The following is a 21,895-nucleotide window of genomic DNA, read 5'->3' on the forward strand; positions in this document are numbered from 1 at the left end:
TTTTTTTTTTTTTTTTTATGCCATTTCCCTGCACACATCCCCTTTCCAGCTCTTCCCACTTTCCCACAAGTGCATTTGTGTGTGACAAAAGGTAATATTTTCAACACAATGGAAACTGCTGTATATATATTAAAATGTGCCCCAACAGTGGTAAATGCATTTTGCATTAATTCCAGGACAGCACTTGCTGATCAATGGAAAGGGTTCTAATATAGATCCCCAGAAGGTTCTCATGAGGATAGTAAGCCTTTTCTGTCACTAAATGCAGCAAGTTGGGGGCCTCATATGACCAAATTCTCCATTCCCCACTACCACCATGTACATATTCTTTATCGGGATGAAGCATTGTGTTCCTGGTGTTGATTTGTACATGAAGGGTATTTTCTGTATATTGAAGCTCTCATTCACTTGTGGAAACCCCCTCCAGTAGTCAGGGAGGAGCACAAAGGTGAAAAATGCACCTGCATTTTTCTGCTCTGCAAAGCAGTGGCTGTCTAACTATGACAAGAGGGGAAGAAAGGTAGTTAAGGTGTTGCCAGGATGAGCCATATTTTGGTGGAGGTGGTCTTCTCCCCATCTTCTGGAATGCTCCCTAAACCTCCCTAGGTTCAGATGTATGCTGCTGATCAATTAAGTGTACTAGATAATCTGGGGCAGAGGGGGGCATCAGTGTGTGCCAGTATAATCTACCTCACAGGGTTGTAATAAGACTAAAATATTGGGTAGTATCCTGTGATCAGTAGTGGAAAGAGGATGAAAATGTAAGAAATAAGAGTAGAATTAATTCAAAATAAACAGGATGCAGTAATATGATTTTTGTCACATTCAAAGGCATCAGAATGGCCAAACAAATCTTAGGTTGCTGTTCTGGTAGAACGTAGCAGAATCTGGAAAAGGTTACCTTTTGCTCCTTGTATTTGCTGTTTTAGACTCCAGTCCTATACCAAGTTTCCTGTGAGTAAGCACCAGTGGGTGCTGTCATACTTATGAGTACATATGTACAGAATTGTGCTGTTACTTTAGCAACTTCACTAAATAATCTTAGGTGCTTTGAGATCAGTAAAAATAATTCAGTGAATACCACTGGCAGAACCCATCCTGGGAATGGCTCCATGACCATGCATGGTTTAACATAGTTTGGTTTGGAGAAGTGCAACTGTCTCCTAGACCAATGTCAGGGCAGTAAAGATCTTTTTCTTAGCATACTATCTGACCACACTCATCCCAACTTTTCTGTCTGTTATCATTTCTAGCGTCCGTAATAAATGTAAAATGAATCTACATCTTCTCTGGTATGCAGGGAAAGTCCCTCTGAATCCTAGGTGATGGCCACAACCCTCCAAACTTGGAGGCCTACTCTCATACAGTGAAGAATGAAAAGAGCAACAGAGGCAATCTTTGTTTTCCCATCCTTCTAACCTCAGTTTTCTAGCAGATGCCTGTCTCTATTTTTCCATCCACTCCCCAAAGCACCCCTTCCTTCATCCCCTCTGAGTTTGCGTTCTAGCCTTTGGAAAGTAGCCAGTGGGTACCTTCTGTGTTGGGTGGATCAGAGCTCTGATTTCCAACTTTGGCCTGAATCTGGGAACTTGAGCTATCCTATGGCCCCTCAGATGCTGTTAGGAGTCATAAGTATCCATCCATCCATGCATTTATATGCCGCCTATCTGTCCAAAGGCCTTTCTAGGCAGCTTACAACAACATATTAAGCATATTAAAACAACAAATTGAACATATATAAATAACAACATATTAAAACCTATTAGACTGATCAAAAGAGTAGTCTAATTGTGAAGGGAAAATGTCCATATCCCTAAAAGAGCTAGCTAGGTAAATCAGCTGATCATGATTACTAGTGTCATATCAAAATAGTAATTACAGTCATACTGTAGGATGCTGGACTAGACAGATCCTTGGTCTGATCTAGCAGGACTCATCTTGCATTGTGCTGCTGGGTGATGAAGGATTTCCATCATCTCTTGAAGTGGTTCTCTATCAGTTGCTTAAACCTGTAGTATCCACTGAATTGCATCTTAAGCTGAAAACATTAAATATATTTTGTATCCTTAGAGAGTAATAAATCTATAATATACTTATTTCAGCTCCATCTTATACTCATGTCTATCCACTGTGAATTGTTTTCATTAAAAAGCAAATCTGAGACTATCTGGAAATATTTTCTATTTCAACCTGATTGATATACCAAGTCAGATCTTTGCTGAAATAATCAGCAAACTTAGAACAGTGCCCTGAGTCATTCACTAGATGGAGATAGAGTACTCTGCTCAACTGGGTTACACTTAAGTAGTTTTATATGAGCCTAAAAATATACATCAGTGGTATATTGATGTATATTTTTCCTTTGATGCCTAATTTAATTTCAACTTGCTTTGACTTCATCTTGCTTGAATTTCAAAATGTACCATCCCAATGTTAGTAGACTATACTCATGAACAGCTTATTGCTCAATCATGTGTGTTCACCTAAAAATAAGTTCCATTGTGTTCAGTAGAGATTAGTTAGCAGTGCAAGCCCTAAACAGGAAAATGTACATAAACTTAAATAGTTTATGGAGCATCATATTTTTGTAAGGAGTGGGGTTGATACGATATTCCAGGATTATGTTACAGCTTTGAAGCAGAGGGTTTTTGTTTTAAATTAGTTATTTTTGCAGCATGTATTGGCTACTTTATGGAAATACTACCTTCTCAAAGGCCAGGAAAAAAGTACTTTGTGCTCAAATATGTATCCAGTTATTCTTAGGTTTTAATGTTGAGTCCAAAAAATGTAATTTTTGGTAATTGTTATTTTTCTCTCATGAACAGGAAGAACATCATCTGTTGTATCCTTTCTTTCAGATAATTCTTACTTCTTCATATTTTGTGGTTTTCAAATGTGTTTCAGTGAACCCTGGGATTCCTTGAAAGCCTTTTCAGAGGTTTCAGTGAAGAAACCAGTGATGTGGTAGGCTTCACTGATGACAGCTCACGCACAGCTAGCAATGCTCTGCAATGTGCAGTTGCGAGCTGTATTCTAGAGCATGTTCTCAGTTCACAGGAGCTCTGCATGCATGGACAATGGACAATCAAGCATGTCCCAAAACATAAGCATTTGGCACATAAGCATTCCATGGCAGTCAGGTTCATGTGGAGATGGTCCCTTAAAGAAAGTTTGAAAACTGCTCTTCTATAACACTGTCCTCTGATAAGATGTAGCTTATGTATTCTTAGTGAAGTTTAACAGAGATATACAACTGCAAAGTATGTTCGCGTTCATTATGGGGATTACCAGATTCTTGAACTCTGTATTGGGAAAATAAGAAACAAAGTGAGTAGAATAATCCCAATGAAATGCATAAGCTTATAGCTGTGACACATGAGTGATGCAAATTGCAAGTTCCCCAATAAATATTCCAGACAGACCACAATTATTTCTTTTGCTACTTGTTCCTCATTCTTTTATTGTGAAGAAGTTTAGTTTCAATCAGATAAGCATCTGTTCTGCAAATCAGCATACACATATTACCTCTAAGGCTTTTGCAGCAAATTCTAGGTACTACTTAGAAATCTCATTGAATTCAATGGAACTTGATCTCAGGTAGGTGTGTACAGCATTGGAACCTTAATCCCAAAATAGGGGGCATTGTCCATTAAATAACAAATAACCAAACTTTTCATTTACATGCAGATAGCAATGCTCAAAATCCTTTACTAACTTAACTGGGTGTTTCATTTTTTGCTTAGAAAATTTTAGCTGGATATTGTGTGAGGGTGGTTATGAGCATGGTGTCCAAGAGCACAGATCACTTTCAGCAATTTACACATTTCAGCAAGATAACTTTATGTATTTCTTTAGTAAAACTCTATATAAACAAAGGACTCTCCAGAAATTAGAACTGAAACAAGTTTCAGGTATTTAAGATGCATATAACCTTCTGATCTCATTTTCAATCAAAGGAAAAGTGAAGAGGCAAGGATTGCCTCCTTGCTCCCCTTGCCCTCCAAAACGTGTAGACAACCTATTTCAGCTGTCTAAATAGTTTTCCCACACCTCATAAAGAGGAGACTGAGGAGTCAGTAGAATCTGGTGGTGGTTTGCCCCTCCCCTCCTTGTCTCTAGTGTGTGTCTTCTGTCTTCAGGGTCTCAGCTGGTAGCTGAGAGGGTGAAGGGAGGCCCTCTGAAGGTGGAGTTTTATTATAAAATATTTATTAGATATATATCTTGCCCTATTAGATGTAAGATATCTGTGGTATTATCAACAATCCCCACTTAAAGCTGTCCCCCCACCCCAACCCAGACCTAGAATGGGGTGTACACTTGGACTAAGATATAGAATACCAGCTGGACATAGGCTACCCTTGCCAGTTATGGAACATCAAAACCCTCCACATTGGAAGTATTTGCCTGCTCTGATTTATAGAATGATAATTTATCAAGTCATAGTTGACCTAAGACATGGTTAACCTTTGCAGCCAGCCAGAGCTATTTTTCTCTTTACATTGATCTCAAACCATTGTAACTTCTTCAAACCATTGTTTTTCCTGACTTAGAGTAATTGATACTATATATTATAAAGCTTAATTTTAGTCTATGAAATGCATTGCAATTATCACAGCAACTGTGAGAAGTGTTAAGAATGTGACCAAATGATTTGTTGAAGGCCATCTATGATTTAGTAAGGATATTTTAATTTCATACCTAATATGCATTTAATTGGGCCACATTGTTTATTGGGTGTTCTATTTTAACAGCAAAAGTGGTTTCTGGGAATTAGCCAAATGTAATCAAATAGAATTCCATTCTGGAATTCCCTCATGGAACACACCTGAATTTTTGCCCCAGTCAGCTATGGTAAATATGGTTCTGATGAGTCCACTATCACAGGTGCTGCCATCTCTAATGGTTCTGAGTGTGGTTAGGGTTAGGTATGCTTTATGTAATAAACTGAATTGTTATCATGGTAAATTTGCAATTCATGTTATAGAATGGAATTAGTATAGAAAGTTGAACCATCAGTGAAAAGGCCCAAGTATCAGCCCAGTGTTAGAAATACTAATTTCTGAGAATTGAAGAATCAACACATCAGTGCATATTATTTTAAGCATGGCAGATATTCCAACTAAGAGTTCTGCTACTTGAAAATCCCTGTACATCAGTAAGCCATCTAAGCTATATTGAATTACAATACTTTGTTAGGTCGGTACTTGATGTAAGTGTTCATGCTTTGGATACATGTGGTGCCTCTTTGGTCCCTAATTAAAAAGTTTTTAGGTACAAGGGCTAAGAAAGATTTTTGAGACTGGAGAGTTACTGTTGCCTGTCCTGTGTACTACAGATAGTTGGGATAGATGGAAATCCTTTAGTGGTCTGAATCAGTATGTACTCTTTGACCGTCTTGAAAAAATTAAAAATGTTCACAAAGCCATGTCTATAGAAAAAAGTAGTAACTTTTAAGAAAGATTGTGCTCAGAAATACTCTGAAGGTTGGCCATGAAACAGCTGTTTGCTGATAGATTTCTCTGTTGGTTGGACCAGGAGTTACATCCTAGAAGTGACTGTATGAAACCAAAAGGACACATTCTTGCATTGTGTGCAGGAACAGGGAGGGTTAGGCTGAAGCCTGTTCTGGGTGGTGGCAGGGACTGTGGCTGCTTCATCAGTACACACACAGTTCATCTTGTATCCTGATTAAGGCCATCTTTTACGACCTAATTCTACTCTGGAGTTCTAAGGACCATACACAGACACTTCATTCCGGATGCATCCCATGCCACCTTTCACTTCACTAAAGTTAGTGGTGCTTTAAACATTCTTGGACAATATATATAATATGCAAATACTGTAAGATACATAGCATTAATATACCATGAAGTGGTGACAGCAGCATGTTGTGATTATTTATAAATCATTTTCCTTGACGGAACATGGCAGCTATCATCTGTTCCCTTACAGATACTTTTCTATTTGAATGGAGCTTATTATTTGTTTTACTTCTTTGCAACCTTACTGATGATTATTTATAAAAGTAAGTTATTTCAAATCCACAGCTGAACAATGCTTCTTCTGGGAATTGTAGACCTTGACATAACTTTTTTTTCTTCATGTATATTTTGCTCATTGGCAGGTCAAGTTTTCACTTACCCCGATAATTTATTAATGCTTGATCTGATCTTGTTGTTCGTTATGGCAATTCTAGAAGCAATCCGACTATACTTTGGTAAGTTGGATCACATCATGTACGTTGGGATCATTGTTAAATGGTAATCTCCTTATAAAAATAAATGCGAAAATGTGCAGATTCAAAACAATAAGTCGATTATGTTTTGAGGCCTTTAGAGTGCAATCCCGCCAATTGTGCTTTTAATGATTGAAAGTCCTTGAACTCTGGGTTTTCTGATCATCCAGTGCAAGAGGAACAGGGGAGGCAATCTGTACCTCATCCTCCGCCCATCCTGCAGATTTTGCTAAATGGGCTTTCTAATGTCATCTGCTTTGGAGAGGAAGTAAGGGAGGATGAAGGTGGCTAAGGTCTTGCTGGTCACCTCCCCTTCCTATGCAGTGGAATTCCCCTTTCCCATCCAAGGTCAGTTTTCTGACAGCAGAGGGCAGCTAGTGTGATTCTTTCTGCAGTGATTGTGAGGGGGCAGTGGATCTCTGAACACCCCAGTCTGTGGTCCAAAAACCTCTGACCATGGCATGGGAAATCCTCAGTGCCCCATGGCTCCTCAGGCAATGTTTAGAAGTGGGCTGTTAAATATGTTTAATGTTAAACATTAAAGTATCTGATTAACCTGTATGGGCAAAACACAAATGAGACTTTGCTCTCCATGCTAATTAAAATAAGGCTTTTAATTCGCAAACAGCCCACTCTTATTTGCATGCCTTCTCAGAAGAAAGCCCCACTAAATTTAGCAAGACCTACTCTGAAGGAAGTGTGTAACAAATTGAAACTTAAAGAATGATAGTGCCTATTAGAATGCTAAAAGTAGTGTACAGTGTTCTTCTCCGTTCTTCAGAACATGTCATGGAAAGAGTGCCTCTGTTTACACAGTTGGCAGAACAGAAGCACTGTGAAAAATACTATCACTAATGTATCTGCTTCCATTTTCATGTGAGAAGCTGTAGCCAGACTTTACTATGTGCTGTTCTAATAGCCGTTTAATAAAGTAGCATAGGGGAAAAAAAAATTTCTGGCATTCAGATCAGAATACTTGAGAAATGGCTAATGAGACTTCAAATACAGCGCTATGGTTGCCACTGATAATTAGACTTCTGCCAAGGGGTTGTTCTGTGGTATTATTAGTTGTATCTTTAGGCATAGAGAATGATCTTAAATGCTGCTACATAAAACATAGTGTTTAAAGTTGTTGATAGGTTGAGGCTCAAAGGCTGGATGACATCCTCAACCCCCTTTCTCGCCACTTGAGCTTGCATGAGGGTGGCATGAGCTATCACTGGTTCCTTCTGCGCCATCCTTAGTCTAGCCAGGACATGTAACCCCTTGGTCTACCTGCCCTTCATCCAATGTTGTGGTAACTACTGAAGCACAAGGAAAACCTATGATTTCCATCTGTAATCCTTTGAATTATCTATGGTAGGTTTTACTACTGCAAGCATTGTGTGGGAGAGCATTCTTCTTGGGAAAAGATAGGGATGAAAAATATCACATAGGACTTAGATTGTCTTTTGAACAAGATAAAAAGCATTAAGGTAAATTTGTGAGTTGCATCAGTATGGTGCACAGGAATTGTTCTGCAAACTAAATATAAAAATTCTATATTCATCCAGAGTAACCTTGTGGATTGTTTACATTTCCATTTGTCATACAAATGCTTGTAATTGATATAATTACTATAATGGGCCAGGTCCAGAAAAAACCTGTGGACAGAAGGACTTCTTCCTTCAGCATAAGGCATTTAATCACTGGCTTTTCCACTGACTGTATGCAGGAGAGGCAGTCTTCACCAATTTCTCCCTCTTCCTCTAGGCTCTTACTTTCCCTCCAAATCTATGGAGAGTTGCCCCCCCCCACCAGAACAATGGGGAAAATAATGTATGGTGATTAGAGAGGGAGAGGGGAAGGAATGAAGAACACTTCTCCACTTTTCTACTAGTGAGACAGTTCTGAGCAGAACTCCATTCCAGCAGAATACCAACTCTACATCATACCCAGATTTTTTTCTCCTGCACAATTATTAATCTATTAAAATAGTATTTAGTTTAACTGCTTCTACAACATATACATCAATTACTGTTTTCCTTTGGGTTTGTATGTTTGTAGGCTAACACATTCATGGCTGTTGTGCTTCTGTCATCTTTATTTTTACTAGGCACTAAAGGAAATTTGACAGAAGAAGAAGCTCCCCTGGGTGTTAGCCTTGTGATCACTGTTGGCAGCGTGGTTCTGACTGTCTACTTTCTGGTGTGGCAAACTTACATCCTGAGAGCAGATGTTGTAATTAATGTCATGATGCTTGTTATGTATGGACTTGAAGGGATCCTACAAATCATAGCCATTGCTGCATTTATCAGCTAATTCATACTGCTGACAGGGGTATAGCTGTCTTGTGTATTTTCTTCAAAAAGCATTCATCTTTTAAATTATATCCTTGTAAAAGTACATGCGGTTAATGTTCTTATGTTTAAAACATTGGTAAGAAATGTCACTCCTCCTACTGCAAAGTTTTTAAGGCTTTCAGTAACAAGCATGCAACATCATTCAACAGTCTATGCTTACAATAGTGTTTGGGGTTGAATGTTTATACCTAGATCAAAACTGATTGACATTTTCTGTGGCAAACAAGCTTGTTGTTTGCCCATAGTATATCTTTGCTTAGCACCATTGTATTGCAGGGAGAGGTGTATTTCTCTAGAACCACAGGCATGTACAGCAGATGTATGCCAGAAACCCATGAGTTAAATCCAACATTAGTTCTACTTAAAATAGGCACATTGAAATGAGTAGAATGTACGTTAGTAATGCTAACTTGGGCCTACTCTAAGTAGAACTAACACAGGATTTAACCTCCTGAAGTTCCCCACTGGATGTTCACCACATGCTTGTGGATGTTGAGCTGCCAATTAAATGTTAGGCATGGTCACTGGGAGGCACACAGTGAATAGTAAATGCTTAGTAAAGAGTGAGGCATCCTTCAGAATAAGCAAAAGCCAGAGCCATCCTCTTATGTTTTGCTGCTTCAGCTGATTACACATTTCAACGGAATAAGTTTTATTTGTTAATGAATCAGACACTCTGCCTATACATTTAATGTACACATTTCAAAAGCATATAATTTTGTTAAATTACCTGGAAATGGCTTAGTTGTACATGTTAAAATAATATGAGTATATTAGCAGACCTAGTGGAACTGCTAGATTTATTTAAGTGAACCTTTGATTTCAGGGTTAAGTCAGTAGTATTTTTTTCAACTAAATAGGAAATAGAAAGAGGGTTGGTTCAGTTCGGTTCGGTTCAGACATGATGCATTCCATGAACAATTCGTGGTCTTTCATACTGTTTCTTTTCTCCTCCACATGTTTTCCAGTTTCCTTCTTTTTTATGGCAGATCATAGTTTGCTTTTACATTTGGATCAGACATACTGTGGTTTATATAAATCATATTTTCCTACAAACGAGAATTTGAAACCACAGTTTGAACCTGTTTTCTAGTTCTTGTTTGCAGGAACATTGCCTGTTCTCTGTGTGGTAGCTAGCTGAAAAAGAGGAATTCAGGGAGGGCTTGGTCTGAACCATCCCAGCAAAGTCTTTAAGCATGGATCCCTTTCCAAGGCAAATAGTATTCTCATGTGCCAAATTTCTTGTTAAAATCAGAATTAAAGGTTCAAATAATTGTTCAAAAAAGTATTTGCTAAGTGTTTACAATAATACCCAGCTTGCATTTAGTGGGTAAGTGTGGATTAAATAACTGATAATTAGACATGGCTGCATCAAAATGAGCAAACACTTGCTTCTGTTTCATTTAGCTTTGTAAACCTCTGCCCCCAAGTTAAACCCAGAGTTATAACTACCAATTTTGTTGTGAAGCGAAAACATAAACAATCCAGAGTAGCAGGTTCAGACACTATGGGGTATTCCTGTTTCATTTACAATGTAAAAATGGAAGCATCAAGCTCATAGAAAGCAGTGAACTCACTCCTGCTGCATTCTGGCAATTCATGGATACTGTATTTTGGTCATTCCACCTGTGAAATTACTGCAGTTTTGTTTTCATGTCTGATATGAGAACCAAGTCTTATTACTCCAGTCTTGATATAGTTGAAAGTATTTTCAGTGCAAGTGCCATATAACCCTTTGGAAGCATGAACTACAAATTAATCTTGGAACTGCAGTATTCAATGTTTTTTCTTTCATTTTGAAATATGTCACCTTTGTTTATAATAGTTATCTTGGTTTTTTTCTACTTAGGATTTTGTTGTTGAAATAAATAAGTATATTAGAATTGTATTTTTGCAAGGCAGCATTAATTAATGTTGTAAAGAGAAATATTTTATGTAAAGATATTTAAAACTTGTATTTATATATTTCTATTTTTCTATCAATATTTTAAGCAATAAACAAAATGAGTTATATGCATTTAACTTCAGAATAAGTTTGTGTGAATGGTTGTTCTTAAGTGAAGTTTTCTACTTTGAGGTTTGGCTGTACATAGGAACCAGTAACTTCTGCAGGTCTATTCTTCCAATGATGTATTGAAACTAAAGATTGTAAACTTTGGAGAGTTTGCATTTTATCAATGTAATTATTGACCACACTTCATTTAAAAACCATGTTTATAGACTGCATTTGTGACTTATCTCTAAACCAACCTGGGGTTTATCTAAATGACTACTCAGTCCCAGCCAAAAGGTTGTAACTGGTGTTGGTTTGCTTTTTTTAGGTGCTGAGAACTTGGGGAAGGTGAGGAAATAAAGATAGGGAGAAGTAAAATGTATCCTGGTGCTCCTCCACTCTTGAAGATTAGTCCCTGCTGATAAGTATTATTATTATTATTATTATTATTATTATTAGAACATTTCTATGCCGCCCCTTGCCGAAGCCTCGGGGCGGCTTACAACACAATAAAATACAATACAATACAAAAATAACAATATAAAATTAAAGTTAATAATATAAAATAAATAAATATAAACGATATAAAAGAAGTTATAAAAGAAAAGTTATAAAAGAAAAGAAAAGAAGTCACCCTGGCCAGATAAATAAGTAAATATTGTTAACAATTAAAATGACGTTTAAATAAAAAGGTCTTCACCTGGCGCCGAAAAACAAATAATGACGGCGCCAGGCGGACCTCTCTGGGGAGCATATTCCATAGATTAAGTAATGATTAATAACATGTTAACACACTCGTGCATTTGTTTGTATATCTTTAGTGATCCGCCTCACACAATGTTTTATCTAATGAATATAGAGCGGTCCTTGATCAGCTCTTAAGAGTTTGCCATTAAAAGGAATACAATTTGCTGGTCCTTGATCAGCTCTTAAGAGTTTGCCATTAAAAGGAATACAATTTGCTCTCATGTGAAGATGCATAGAATTGCTGTCTTAATCCAAACAAGATCCCCGATCTTCCAGAATGCAAAAATATTTCCTGCTTTATCTTTTACTTTTCACTGGTGAATTAAGCATAGCATGGATACACTGCACATCTAAATAGTTTGATTTGACTGGTTGTCATATTCTAAATGCATACAAAACATATTGCCTTGAAATCAGTGAGTCTCAGTTATAGTTAAGATTCATGTCCTTAGTAATACATACATACATACATACATACATACATCTCAAGAGGACTAAACTGCTTATATAAGGCTTGTTTCACATATGGATTTTCCTATACAAATACCACTTCTACATTTATATTGGGTCCACACTGTCCACACTTTGGGTCCACATGGATTTCAATCTCCATGCCGAGACTGGTCTGACCGGGGCGGCTCAGGACTTCATGGCCTCCATGATGGCCATGGGGCTGTCTCAACATGTCACCGGCCCAACCCATGAACGTGGACACACTCTGGACCTGGTTTTCTCGACGGGGCAGGAAGAGGGTGGTCTGAGGGTGAGGAATTTATGTCTGACTCCCCTGTCATGGTCAGACCACTTCCTGGTGAGGTTTGTGCTTAAGAGCGACCTCTCCCTCTGCAAGGGTGCGGACCCGATTGTGTGGGTCCGCACCCGGAGCCAGATGGATCCAGATGGATTCCTGAAGGCCCTGGGGGAGTTTCCGGCTGACAAGACTGGTGCTCCTGTCACTCTGGTCGAACTGTGGAACGGGGAGATGACCAGGGCTGTGGACATGATCGCTCCTAAGCGTCCTCTCCCACCGGGCAGAGCCCATTCTTCCCCTTGGTATACACCTGAATTGCGGGCGATGAAGCAGGTTGGGAGACGGCTAGAGCGTAGGTGGAGGAGGTCATGGGATGAATCTGACCAAACACACTTGAGAGCCCATTATCGGGCCTATGCTGTGGCGGTGAGGACGGCAAAAAAGAGGTTTTTTTCCGTTTCCATTGCCTCCTCAAAATGCCGTCCAGCGGAGCTTTTTCGAGTGGTGCAAGGCCTGGTTCTTCCAGGTCCTAAGAAAGATCTGGTTCCACCCTCAAAGGCCCGCTGTGACGGCTTTGCCATGCATTTCAGGGAGAAAATCGCTCAGATTCATCACGAGCTAGACACCACTAGTGAATCAGAGGTTTCTGGGGAGACACCAATGCTGCCGTCTGGTCCAGAATTATTGGATGAATTTCAGTTACTGCAGCCTGATGATGTGGACAAGGTGCTTGGACGAGTACATCCCACCACTTGCCTATTGGACCCTTGCCCGTCTTGGTTATTAAATAATTCCAAGCACGGGATTGGGACCTGGAACTTGGAAGTGGTTAACGCTTCTCTGAGGGAGGGTCGGGTGCCTGCCCCTTTAAAGGAGGCGGTAGTCCGACCGGTCCTGAAGAAAGCGTCACTGGATCCAGAGATGGCCACTAATTATAGACCAGTGGCCAACATCCCGTTTCTGGGCAAGGTGTTGGAGTGGGCGGTGGCGGGACAACTCCAAGCTCTCTTGGATGAAACTGATTATCTGGACCCATTTCAGTCCGGCTTCAGACCCAGGTACGGTCCTGAATCTGCCTTGGTCGCCCTGTACGATGACCTGTGCAGGGAGAAGGACAGGGGGAGTGCGTCCCTGTTGGTTCTCCTGGACCTCTCAGCGGCTTTCGATACCATCGACCATGGTATCCTTCTGGATAGGCTAGCGGAATTGGGGGTTGGAGGCACTGCTTTGCAGTGGTTCCGCTCCTATCTCAATGGCCGATTCCAGAAAGTGGTGCTGGGGAACTATGGCTCTGTGCCATGGCAGCTATGCCATGGAGTACCGCAGGGGTCCATTTTGTCCCCTTTGCTGTTTAACATCTACATGAAACCGCTGGGAGAGGTCATCAGGAGGTGTGGGCTGCGGAATCATCAGTACGCTGATGATACCCAGCTCTACCTCTCGTTTTCCACCAATCCAGGTGAGGCAGTGGCTGCACTGAACTGGTGCCTGGCCGAGGTAATGGGCTGGATGAGGGCCAATAAACTGAAGCTCAATCCAGACAAGACGGAGGTCCTGTTGGTTGGCGGATCGGGCTTCGGAGAGGGTGAATTGAACTTAGTCCTGAATGGGGTTGCACTCCCTCTTAGGGACAAGGTCCGCAGCCTGGGAGTGCTCCTCGACCCAGAGCTTTCACTGGAAGCTCAGGTGACAGCAGTGGCGAGGAGCGCTTTCCTTCAGCTTCGGCTGATCCATCAGCTGTGCCCCTACCTGGAGTACGACTGCCTGGTGACAGTGACACATGCGCGGGTGACTTCCCGCCTTGACTTCTGTAACGCGCTCTACGTGGGGCTACCCTTGAAGACGGTCCGGATACTTCAATTGGTTCAAAATAGAGCTGCCAGGCTGCTGACGGGGACTGGGCGTTATGTTCACATGACTCCAGTCCTCCGTCAGCTTCACTGGCTGCCCATTGAAGCCCAGGCCCAATTCAAGGTGTTGGTTATGACCTATAAAGCCCTAAACGGCTTGAGTTCTGGTTACCTGAAGGAGCGCTTGCATCCATATATGCCCGCCCACCCCTTGAGATCTGCGGGAGAGGCCCTTCTCCGGGAACCCTCCGTGAAAGAAATTAGGAGGGTAGGTACTCAGAGGAGGGCTTTCTCTGCGGTGGCGCCCAATCTATGGAATGCGCTCCCCAGAGAGGTCCGCCTGGTGCTGTCGTTATTTGTTTTTCGGCGCCAGGTGAAGACCTTTTTATTTAAACATTTTAATTGTCAATATTATTTGCTTATTTTATCTGGCCAGGGTGACTTATTTTATATTGTTAATTTGTTATGTATTATAGTTTAATTTCATGTTGTGAGCCGCCCCGAGGCTTCGGCGAATGGGGCGGCATAGAAATGTTTTAAATAAATAAAATAAATACATATTGTATACATGCAGGCTTCCTCTGGGTATCAGTGTGAAATTGGCTTAGTTTATTTCAGTGGGATAGTTTGGATAAATCTGCTTGTGTTATGCCTGCGTTATACCTGCTGGAGTTACTTGATGACATAAATGAGTCTGTGAGCATGAGCAGGAATTGTCATGGTGAAGTCACAAATAATAATTACTAAACGTGCTCAGCTTCTGAAGTGTATAATTAAAAGTCCCAGCCCTTCTGGAACAGGATGATCAAGTTTTAATGAAAACTGCATTAAAAATGAAAGGAGCACATAGTTTTCAGAAGCGAAGATGATAATTTGGGTGGTGTTTATGGTTCAAGTAAAAAAGCTTTTGTTCTGCACACAACCTGGGGAGAATGCTATCAGTTTTAAAAGTCTAATCGTGGAAAGTACATTCCTCCTCTGGGATTTAGCGCCCTGAGATATTTTGCAGAGATAGGGCTACATTGTTTCAAACTGTTTCATAGCTTATAAACTGAAGAAAAATAAAAGGAAATGAAATACAAATAAAGTACTGCATTCCTCAGGAACCAGTCAGCAATTTATCCACAACACAAAATGTTATTAGTGTTTTGGGCAACTTAAGGGAGTATTCCGTGTTCACAGCTTGTTAAGAAGTGTGTGGGCATGCGAAGACTTTTATTTGCAAAAAACAAAAGCAGTATATTGCATACAATTAATTTCATATATTTCACTTGCGTATTCAAAAGCCACATGTGCAGTGTAGTGAGACAGCCTATGTGTGTCCTCATCCTTTGCCAGCTAGCTGTTTTTATATATTAAAGGCTTTGAAAAATGAGGAGCTGGGCCACAGCAGTCCTTTCAGTAAGAAATGGTTTTGGTGTAAGGAAATCTGTACTATTCAGTCACTGAATTCTGAAATAGACTGGCACATGCCTATAATAGAAGGTTTTCTGTCCATTCCAAAAATTATATTGGTTTTTTTCATGCTTTCCACTACATGTTAATAGCTATACCAAAATCTGCTTTTGTCCAATCAGTATAGTCTGTGCTAACTTGTGATTGTCCATATTCCTATAATATATGCAAGTGAGTTAAGGGTTTTTTTCCCAGATTTTCCATGCCTCTGAAACTCTTGAAGAGAAGTCTTGGACACCATTTAAAATGTTACAAATATGCCATGGGAGCTACTTTTCCATGGGTTAAAATGGAAATGTTTTAAAATATTTTTAAAATGTTTAAAGAAGAACAGTTGTATGGGCTGTGCCCATCATATTGGTCTGTAACATGAAATGTATGCACTTATCCACCTAAGTATTTTTGCTTTTTCTTTCATTTTTTATTGATTCACAATAACCACTTTTAAGAAAGTTATAACTTTTATTATGATAAATCACAATACTGAAGTAAAGTACCAGATTGCACAAAATAGCCAGCAAAGTTATAATAACTAAAAGATGACCACTTCTGTGTACTCCTAGCCCATGTTTGCAGTTAAAGTGCAGAAAGAACTGGTAGTAGAAAGGGGTGCTTAAGCCTTTCTATGAAATGCCCAGTGAGGCTGAAGGGTTAACCACCCCCACCAGATTTCCCTTGCAGATTGCACTTTCTGTTGTACCGGAACTCTCAGTTTATCCTGCAGTGTCTAATTCATTCTTCAGATGCCTATCAATTTAGCCTGTTCTGTGCATGCTGGGGTATTAGGGTGGGTCAAACCATTTGACCATGTCCATATGTTAACATAACCACAGAATGGCTGGATTCACACAGCATGAAAAGCCACAGTGCAGGTTGTGTGTGGGTTGTTACTGAATTGTGGGTTATGGCGTGTGAACCCAGCTGGTCTAACAAAAATGTCTTATTAATCATAGACAGGCATTACTTGTTTTAGCATTAAACTGTAGGTTGTTCATCAGTTACAAACTATGGTTTATCAGCAGAGCTGAGTTCACAACATCCCATGATTAAATGATATCCCATACTCAAAACATACTCTGGTTTGCACTGTTGTAAAAATTTCTATTTTTAAACAAGTTCAATTTCTGTCACTTTTAAAATGTTACTGAATGTCCCAGATCTGTTTCAGGCACATCCTTCTTCGAAAACTTGATAGTGTTTTAAGGGTTTAGTAAATTAATATTTTTAAATTTTATTCTCATACATTCTTTTAAGCATTTGGAAAATAAATCTGGGCTTTTCATCATCCCAAAATCCAATTGCTTCACAATGCCATCACAAGTACTCCACCCCAAATATATCTTTGTTGATATAATTATCTAGGCTTGCAGGAACCTGATTCAGACACACATAAAACTGCCATTGCTGTGGCATACAAACAGGAAGAAGTTGCATCCTACCAAGTTGTTTCAGAGGGCGAGCCGTGCTAGTCTGTTATAGCAAAAACAACAAAGAGTTTTGTGGCACTTTAAAGACCACAGCAATTGTCATAACCTTGTGCCAGAAATAAATTTGTTAGTCCTTAAGTGCCATGTTTGCCAAGAAGTTGTATCAAGAACAGGCAGTCACTAGTCAGCTTGACTCCAAATGACTCCAAATTAAATACATGAAGGAAATGCTCTTTACTGAAGAAGCATCCATTAGAAAATATGCTGGCTCAAATCCAGACAGCAGGGATCAGGTGTGCACTGCCTTTCCCATCCTCCTACCTCAGTGGCTCTCCACAAAGTATATTGTGAGAGTTGGGGGACCTTGTTCAATGGGGTGGGTTATGGCACAGGACTGGGGGAATAAGGGGGTGTTGTTGAACAGAGGGATATTTCAGGCATTGGAGCTTTCATTTTGCTCACCCTCTCTGTTTTATATCCCTGTCCATGATGGCCTTTGATCTTCCCAACTCTACCAGCTCAACCAAGTCCACCCACCATTGCTTATTGCTCTTATACTGATCTCACTCGACACACCCTTTGGATCCCTACTCAAAATCCACCCTTTCAAACTCTGAGTTAATCCCCTGCCCCAGGCAGGGCCTAAGTACGTGCCACTGATGCACTTAAGTGCATGTTAAATTGACCCCTCACATCTCCCCACAACCTCCAGTCCTCATTCTTAGAAACATAGAAAAAAAGTGAATCAGAAGGGGCCTCCCAGGCCATCCATGTGTTCTATTGGTGATATGGAAGCCACATCCCTATGGCAAGATCCCATGTTACTGTGATGTGTGTCGGAATAATAGAACCCAATGAGGAGCCCAATCATCCGCTCTCTTCTCTTTTTGTAGCAGCAGTGGGCAACTTGTGGTCCTTCCGATGCCTTGGCCTACAATTCCCATCATCCCTAGCCAGCACAGCCAATCATGAGAGTTGACAGGAGTTATAGGACAAAGCATCTGGAGGAACACAAGTTGCCCAGTCCTGTACTGTATGTTGTTTTATTGAATAATGTCGGCTTAGTGGTTTGAAGTTATGGAAATCAAATGTGTACTTTAAGTTGCAAAAACTAGAAGTTGCTAAAGGAAAATGCCTACAACTGGTAATGTAACTAGATTCTCTCCATGAGAAGCACTATCCTTCCATAATATTACAATCACAAGGAAACATCCATAACGAAGTGCAAGAGCACATGCTTTGCACGCGCAAGATCTTAGGTATAATCCATGTTGGCAGTTCTAAGAAGGAGCTTTTTCTGCCCTTGACTCTGGAAAGCTTCTGCCAGTCAATTGAAGGCACTGGCCTTAAATGGGCCAAATGTTTAATGCAGTATATGGCAGCTTGATAAGTTCTTGCCCACAAACACCACAGGCTGAGGCAAAGTCCCACAGGTCTAGCTGTCATCCATTTTTCTGCGTTTGCTCTGTGCACTCTGCAAGCACATTGCTGAGCAGCAAAGCCCTTGCCGGGCAGCAGTCCTCTGCACGTGTAATTTGGCTGGACCTACTTCTGAGTAAACATGCATGGGCTTGGCTGTAACTTTCTATTTGTGTGCATATCGCCTCAAAGTCTGGATCCAGTCCAACCCCCGCTGAAATCAAGGGAAGCTTTTCCACCCATTTCATACTAAAGAATATAAATTACTTTATCTGAGCACCTCCCTCTTCCTGTTCTCTTTCTCCTTTTCCCTCCCAAGGCAGAGAAGCCTGATTATCTCCAAGTCACTGGTAAAGAGTGCGGTGGCTGCACTATGCAAAAGACTGAGTTGATGCCAGACCAGTTATTTTGAATGCCAAGTCCCTCCATCCTGCTGAACTGGGGCCATCTTAAACTCTGGGGCTCTGTCCTTTCCGCTAAGCTGAACGATGCCTTTAGCCACATATCGGCTGCACATTTTCCACTCTGGTCGGGACAAGACAGGCTGGGTGCAGCTGATTCTGGCAGGATAAACACCTTGCCAGACAGCCGCAAGCTTTCTGAGGGGTGGCTTGTGCTGCACACAGGCGTTGGTTTGTTTCCCTGCTGAAAAGCCAGGTTGGTAATCGTTTCCCTTTCCCACAGAGAGAGAGAGAGGACAAACCACACTCAGAGAAGAGCACCGACACCGTTTTCTTCCTCCTGGGATCCAAAGGGCCTCCCAGAAAGGACGGAAAACCAAACTGCGCCCGCTCTGCAGCTTCCGCAGGCCGGGGCTTGCTCCGGTTTTGCATCGCTGCGCCAGGTGTCAGCAGAGATAGCAGCTCCTGCGACATGCTCCGCGCTCGCAGCTTCTGGTTATATAGTAACCTGTTGCTTTAGCCACAGCTCCACCTCTCTCTCTCCTCCCACTGCCGCGCCAAGAAGCCCTTCCACCTGCCCTCAGAGAGGCTCGAAAGTCTGAACTGGGAGAAAGACAAAACCAGAAAGAGGGCAAGGAGCGAGGCGCAGCTCTCGCCCTCGGCCCTTCAGCTCCTGGGCAGCGATCCTCATTCGGGGAGCAGCGCTTTGCCGAGGGTACCGGACGCGGACGCCTGGCGGGGGGCGAGGATGGCAGGAAGCCTGGACTAGGAGGGAAGGAGCGGAAAGGGTTAGAGCTGTCGGGAGCCTGGAAATTCGAGCCGATTCTTCTGAGCAAAGGTGACTTGTCCCCTGTTTGATTTTTCAATCTTTCTTCTCCCCCGCGGTTGACAGAACGCCGCCAAAGAAGCTTTTGCAGAGCTAAGGAAGTGCGCGCGCCTTCCTTGTCTCTTTGGAAAAGGGAGTGCTATTGGTAAAATACAGCTCTGGCCGAAGTTAAATATAGAAATTAGAGGGAAAGGGCAGGATTTTCTCAGTGTGCCTTGGGTGACTTCACACGAAAGATCCAGTCGAGAATGTTTTCCAGACAAGGAAAATCTCTTGGGCTATAACTAAAAGTCGGAATGCCCAATTTTTAGTCCTGGCATTTTTTCTGTTTGCTTGCAGCTTGGTGAAATGGCCCTCAAATTCCCATTTATGGAACATCGTTGCTCTTGTTTTTAACTTAGTGAACTCATATTCTGAACAGCAGGTTGAAGTCTTGGCAGGGTGCTGGTGTGCCTATATGTTTAAGAGAAAATGCTGGTTCTACTTTTTCTGTGAGTCCTGCTAGAGGAAGGCTCTCTGAAATGTTGCCTGACCTAGGGAGTAATTGCTGCATTGTCAGAGAAATAGAACAGTTGGATGTACGTCTTCTTTGGCTTTAATTAGGATAATTTGGAGTTGTGTTCAACAGCAGGACTGTTCATCCATGCTGAATAACTGCCTGAGAGTGAAAACAGCGCTGAGCTAATTCCAAGTTACTTTGCAAGGTTGTGTGGAAGGACTTTTCTTTCTTAACCTTTAGTACTCTGGAAGTAGTTGCCAAGTGAAAAGTACATGCATGCAGTATCGTTTATAAATGACACACCTGCATAAATTATACTTTCTGCCCTTCACAATCATTGCCTATATGTATTTTGTGGATATAATATAGAATTGACGTCTACAGTTAGACGTCATTCAAAGCTTAGACTCATTACAGGTATTTGTGAATTTGTGTCAGTGCACAAAATGAAAAGTATGGAGAGGCTTAAAGAGTTTGTCCAGAGGTGAAAGCTGTTTCTTTCATCCAAAGTTTTTTTGCCAAATCGTATCAGGCCAGATTCCCTGAGCCAAGAGTACAGGTTAAAGCTGTATATTCTAGATCACGGCTGAATTTCAGATATCTGATCTGAATTACGCATGAATGCCTGAATTCTCTGTCTGTCAACCATGAAGCTGCCATGTCAATAGCCTGCCATGTAAACAAGAGTTTTGCTTATCCAACCTTCTCTGTTTGTCACTTGTTCAGAGTATTTGCATAAATGTGATTATCTTTTCTTTGTGTGAACTAGTTCTTTAATTGCCTAGAGGAGAGGATGGTCCATTTAAAAGTCCCAGTTGACTTCTATTTTAGGTTAAAGGGACCTGTTATAAAACATGAGGTTGGAATCTGTTGACATGATTATGAAAATGCAATTGGAAATCTCAGCAGAGCCGACCCACAGTGAAACCAAGCTCCTGGCCCCTTGTGCCGATGTTTGCAAGCCAAAATTGCACAGCTGGGGGCCGAGTTGTGCAGCCTTTTTTTTACATCCATTTGTTGCTGGTGCAGCTAGGAAGGGGGGCAGGCAAAAGGCCCATGGGAAAGGGCCCACAAGATCACTTCTGGCTGTCCAAACACTGAAGCAGCATGGGAAGAAGTTACCTGCCCCCAAGAAGCTTGTGGAACTTTAAAGACAAACTTTTCTCTTCTGCCATAAGCGTTCAGGGATGGTTCAGCCGATGTGTGCTCTGTTCACCCCAGACTGAGGTCTGAGGGTCACTCATCATGTGTCCAATGAAGTAAGCTCTAGTCCATGCCAAGGCATGTCAAACTAAAAGTGATACTCTTGGCTGCTTTTGTCTGGAAGCGGCTTTGGTGCCACCGCAATCACATGATGGGTATCTCATGGGAACTAAAGACACATCTTGTTGTGTGATAAACGCTGCCTTCCAACAGGCCAAGGTGACAACAAACAAATGGCTTACCAGTTGGTTATATACACAACATGGAAAAGAACAACCTGCTCAGAGCTCATCGGAATCCACTTGCTGAGTCTTGCCTCAGTCATTCACATAATCCACTCACTCATGATGTGTGGTGTCTCTATGCCTAGAAAATGTTTTTATGTTGATGGGTGGGGCATCAATTCCCAAAATGAATAGCTTTTCTGCTAATAAGAAACATCATAAATCACAAGAGCAATTTGAACTGGCAGAGTCTTGAGGTGAACCTCCTTGCTATGATATCAACTGGATCAGAACCAGGACCTGGGGCTGAGGCCTCTGGGCAGAGGGGAGTGTAATCCTGCAATGATGAAAGCCAGAGTGAGCTTCTGGACAAAATCTTGGACCCACCCAGCGTGTATTAAAGCCCTTGCTCAGTCTTGGAGTTCCTGGAAGGCTTTGACAAATGAAATGTTTGTTTTTGTTTCTTTTTAAACCTCTGGACTTCCTCCATAAAATAGGAGTGTAAATGACTTCACCAGCATTT

At 41.3% G+C, this 21,895-nt stretch overlaps 2 protein-coding genes across 3 annotated transcripts in view; both read left to right on the forward strand.

Annotated features, from left to right (window-relative positions):
- TMEM80 (transmembrane protein 80) overlaps positions 1-10,469 on the forward strand; it is an 11,962-nt gene extending 1,493 nt beyond the window's left edge. For both annotated transcript variants that reach the window (XM_044425983.1, XM_044425982.1), the window contains exons 2-5: positions 2,826-2,842; positions 5,932-6,025; positions 6,125-6,217; positions 8,331-10,469. In XM_044425983.1, coding sequence (XP_044281918.1) covers positions 2,826-2,842; positions 5,932-6,025; positions 6,125-6,217; positions 8,331-8,536 — 410 coding nt within the window. In that variant the 3' untranslated portion in view covers positions 8,537-10,469. The remainder of the gene's footprint in view (positions 1-2,825; positions 2,843-5,931; positions 6,026-6,124; positions 6,218-8,330) is intronic.
- An 8,624-nt stretch (positions 10,470-19,093) lies between these two features.
- The window catches only part of EPS8L2 (EPS8 like 2), a 99,443-nt gene continuing 96,641 nt past the window's right edge, over positions 19,094-21,895 (forward strand). Inside the window, exon 1 of the mRNA XM_044426145.1 lies at positions 19,094-19,458. The gene's annotated coding sequence lies outside the window, so the exon portion shown is untranslated. The remainder of the gene's footprint in view (positions 19,459-21,895) is intronic.

Source organism: Varanus komodoensis, unplaced genomic scaffold, assembly GCF_004798865.1.
Source record: "Varanus komodoensis strain SLA01 unplaced genomic scaffold, ASM479886v1 scaffold16, whole genome shotgun sequence".
Taxonomy (NCBI): domain Eukaryota; kingdom Metazoa; phylum Chordata; class Lepidosauria; order Squamata; family Varanidae; genus Varanus; species Varanus komodoensis.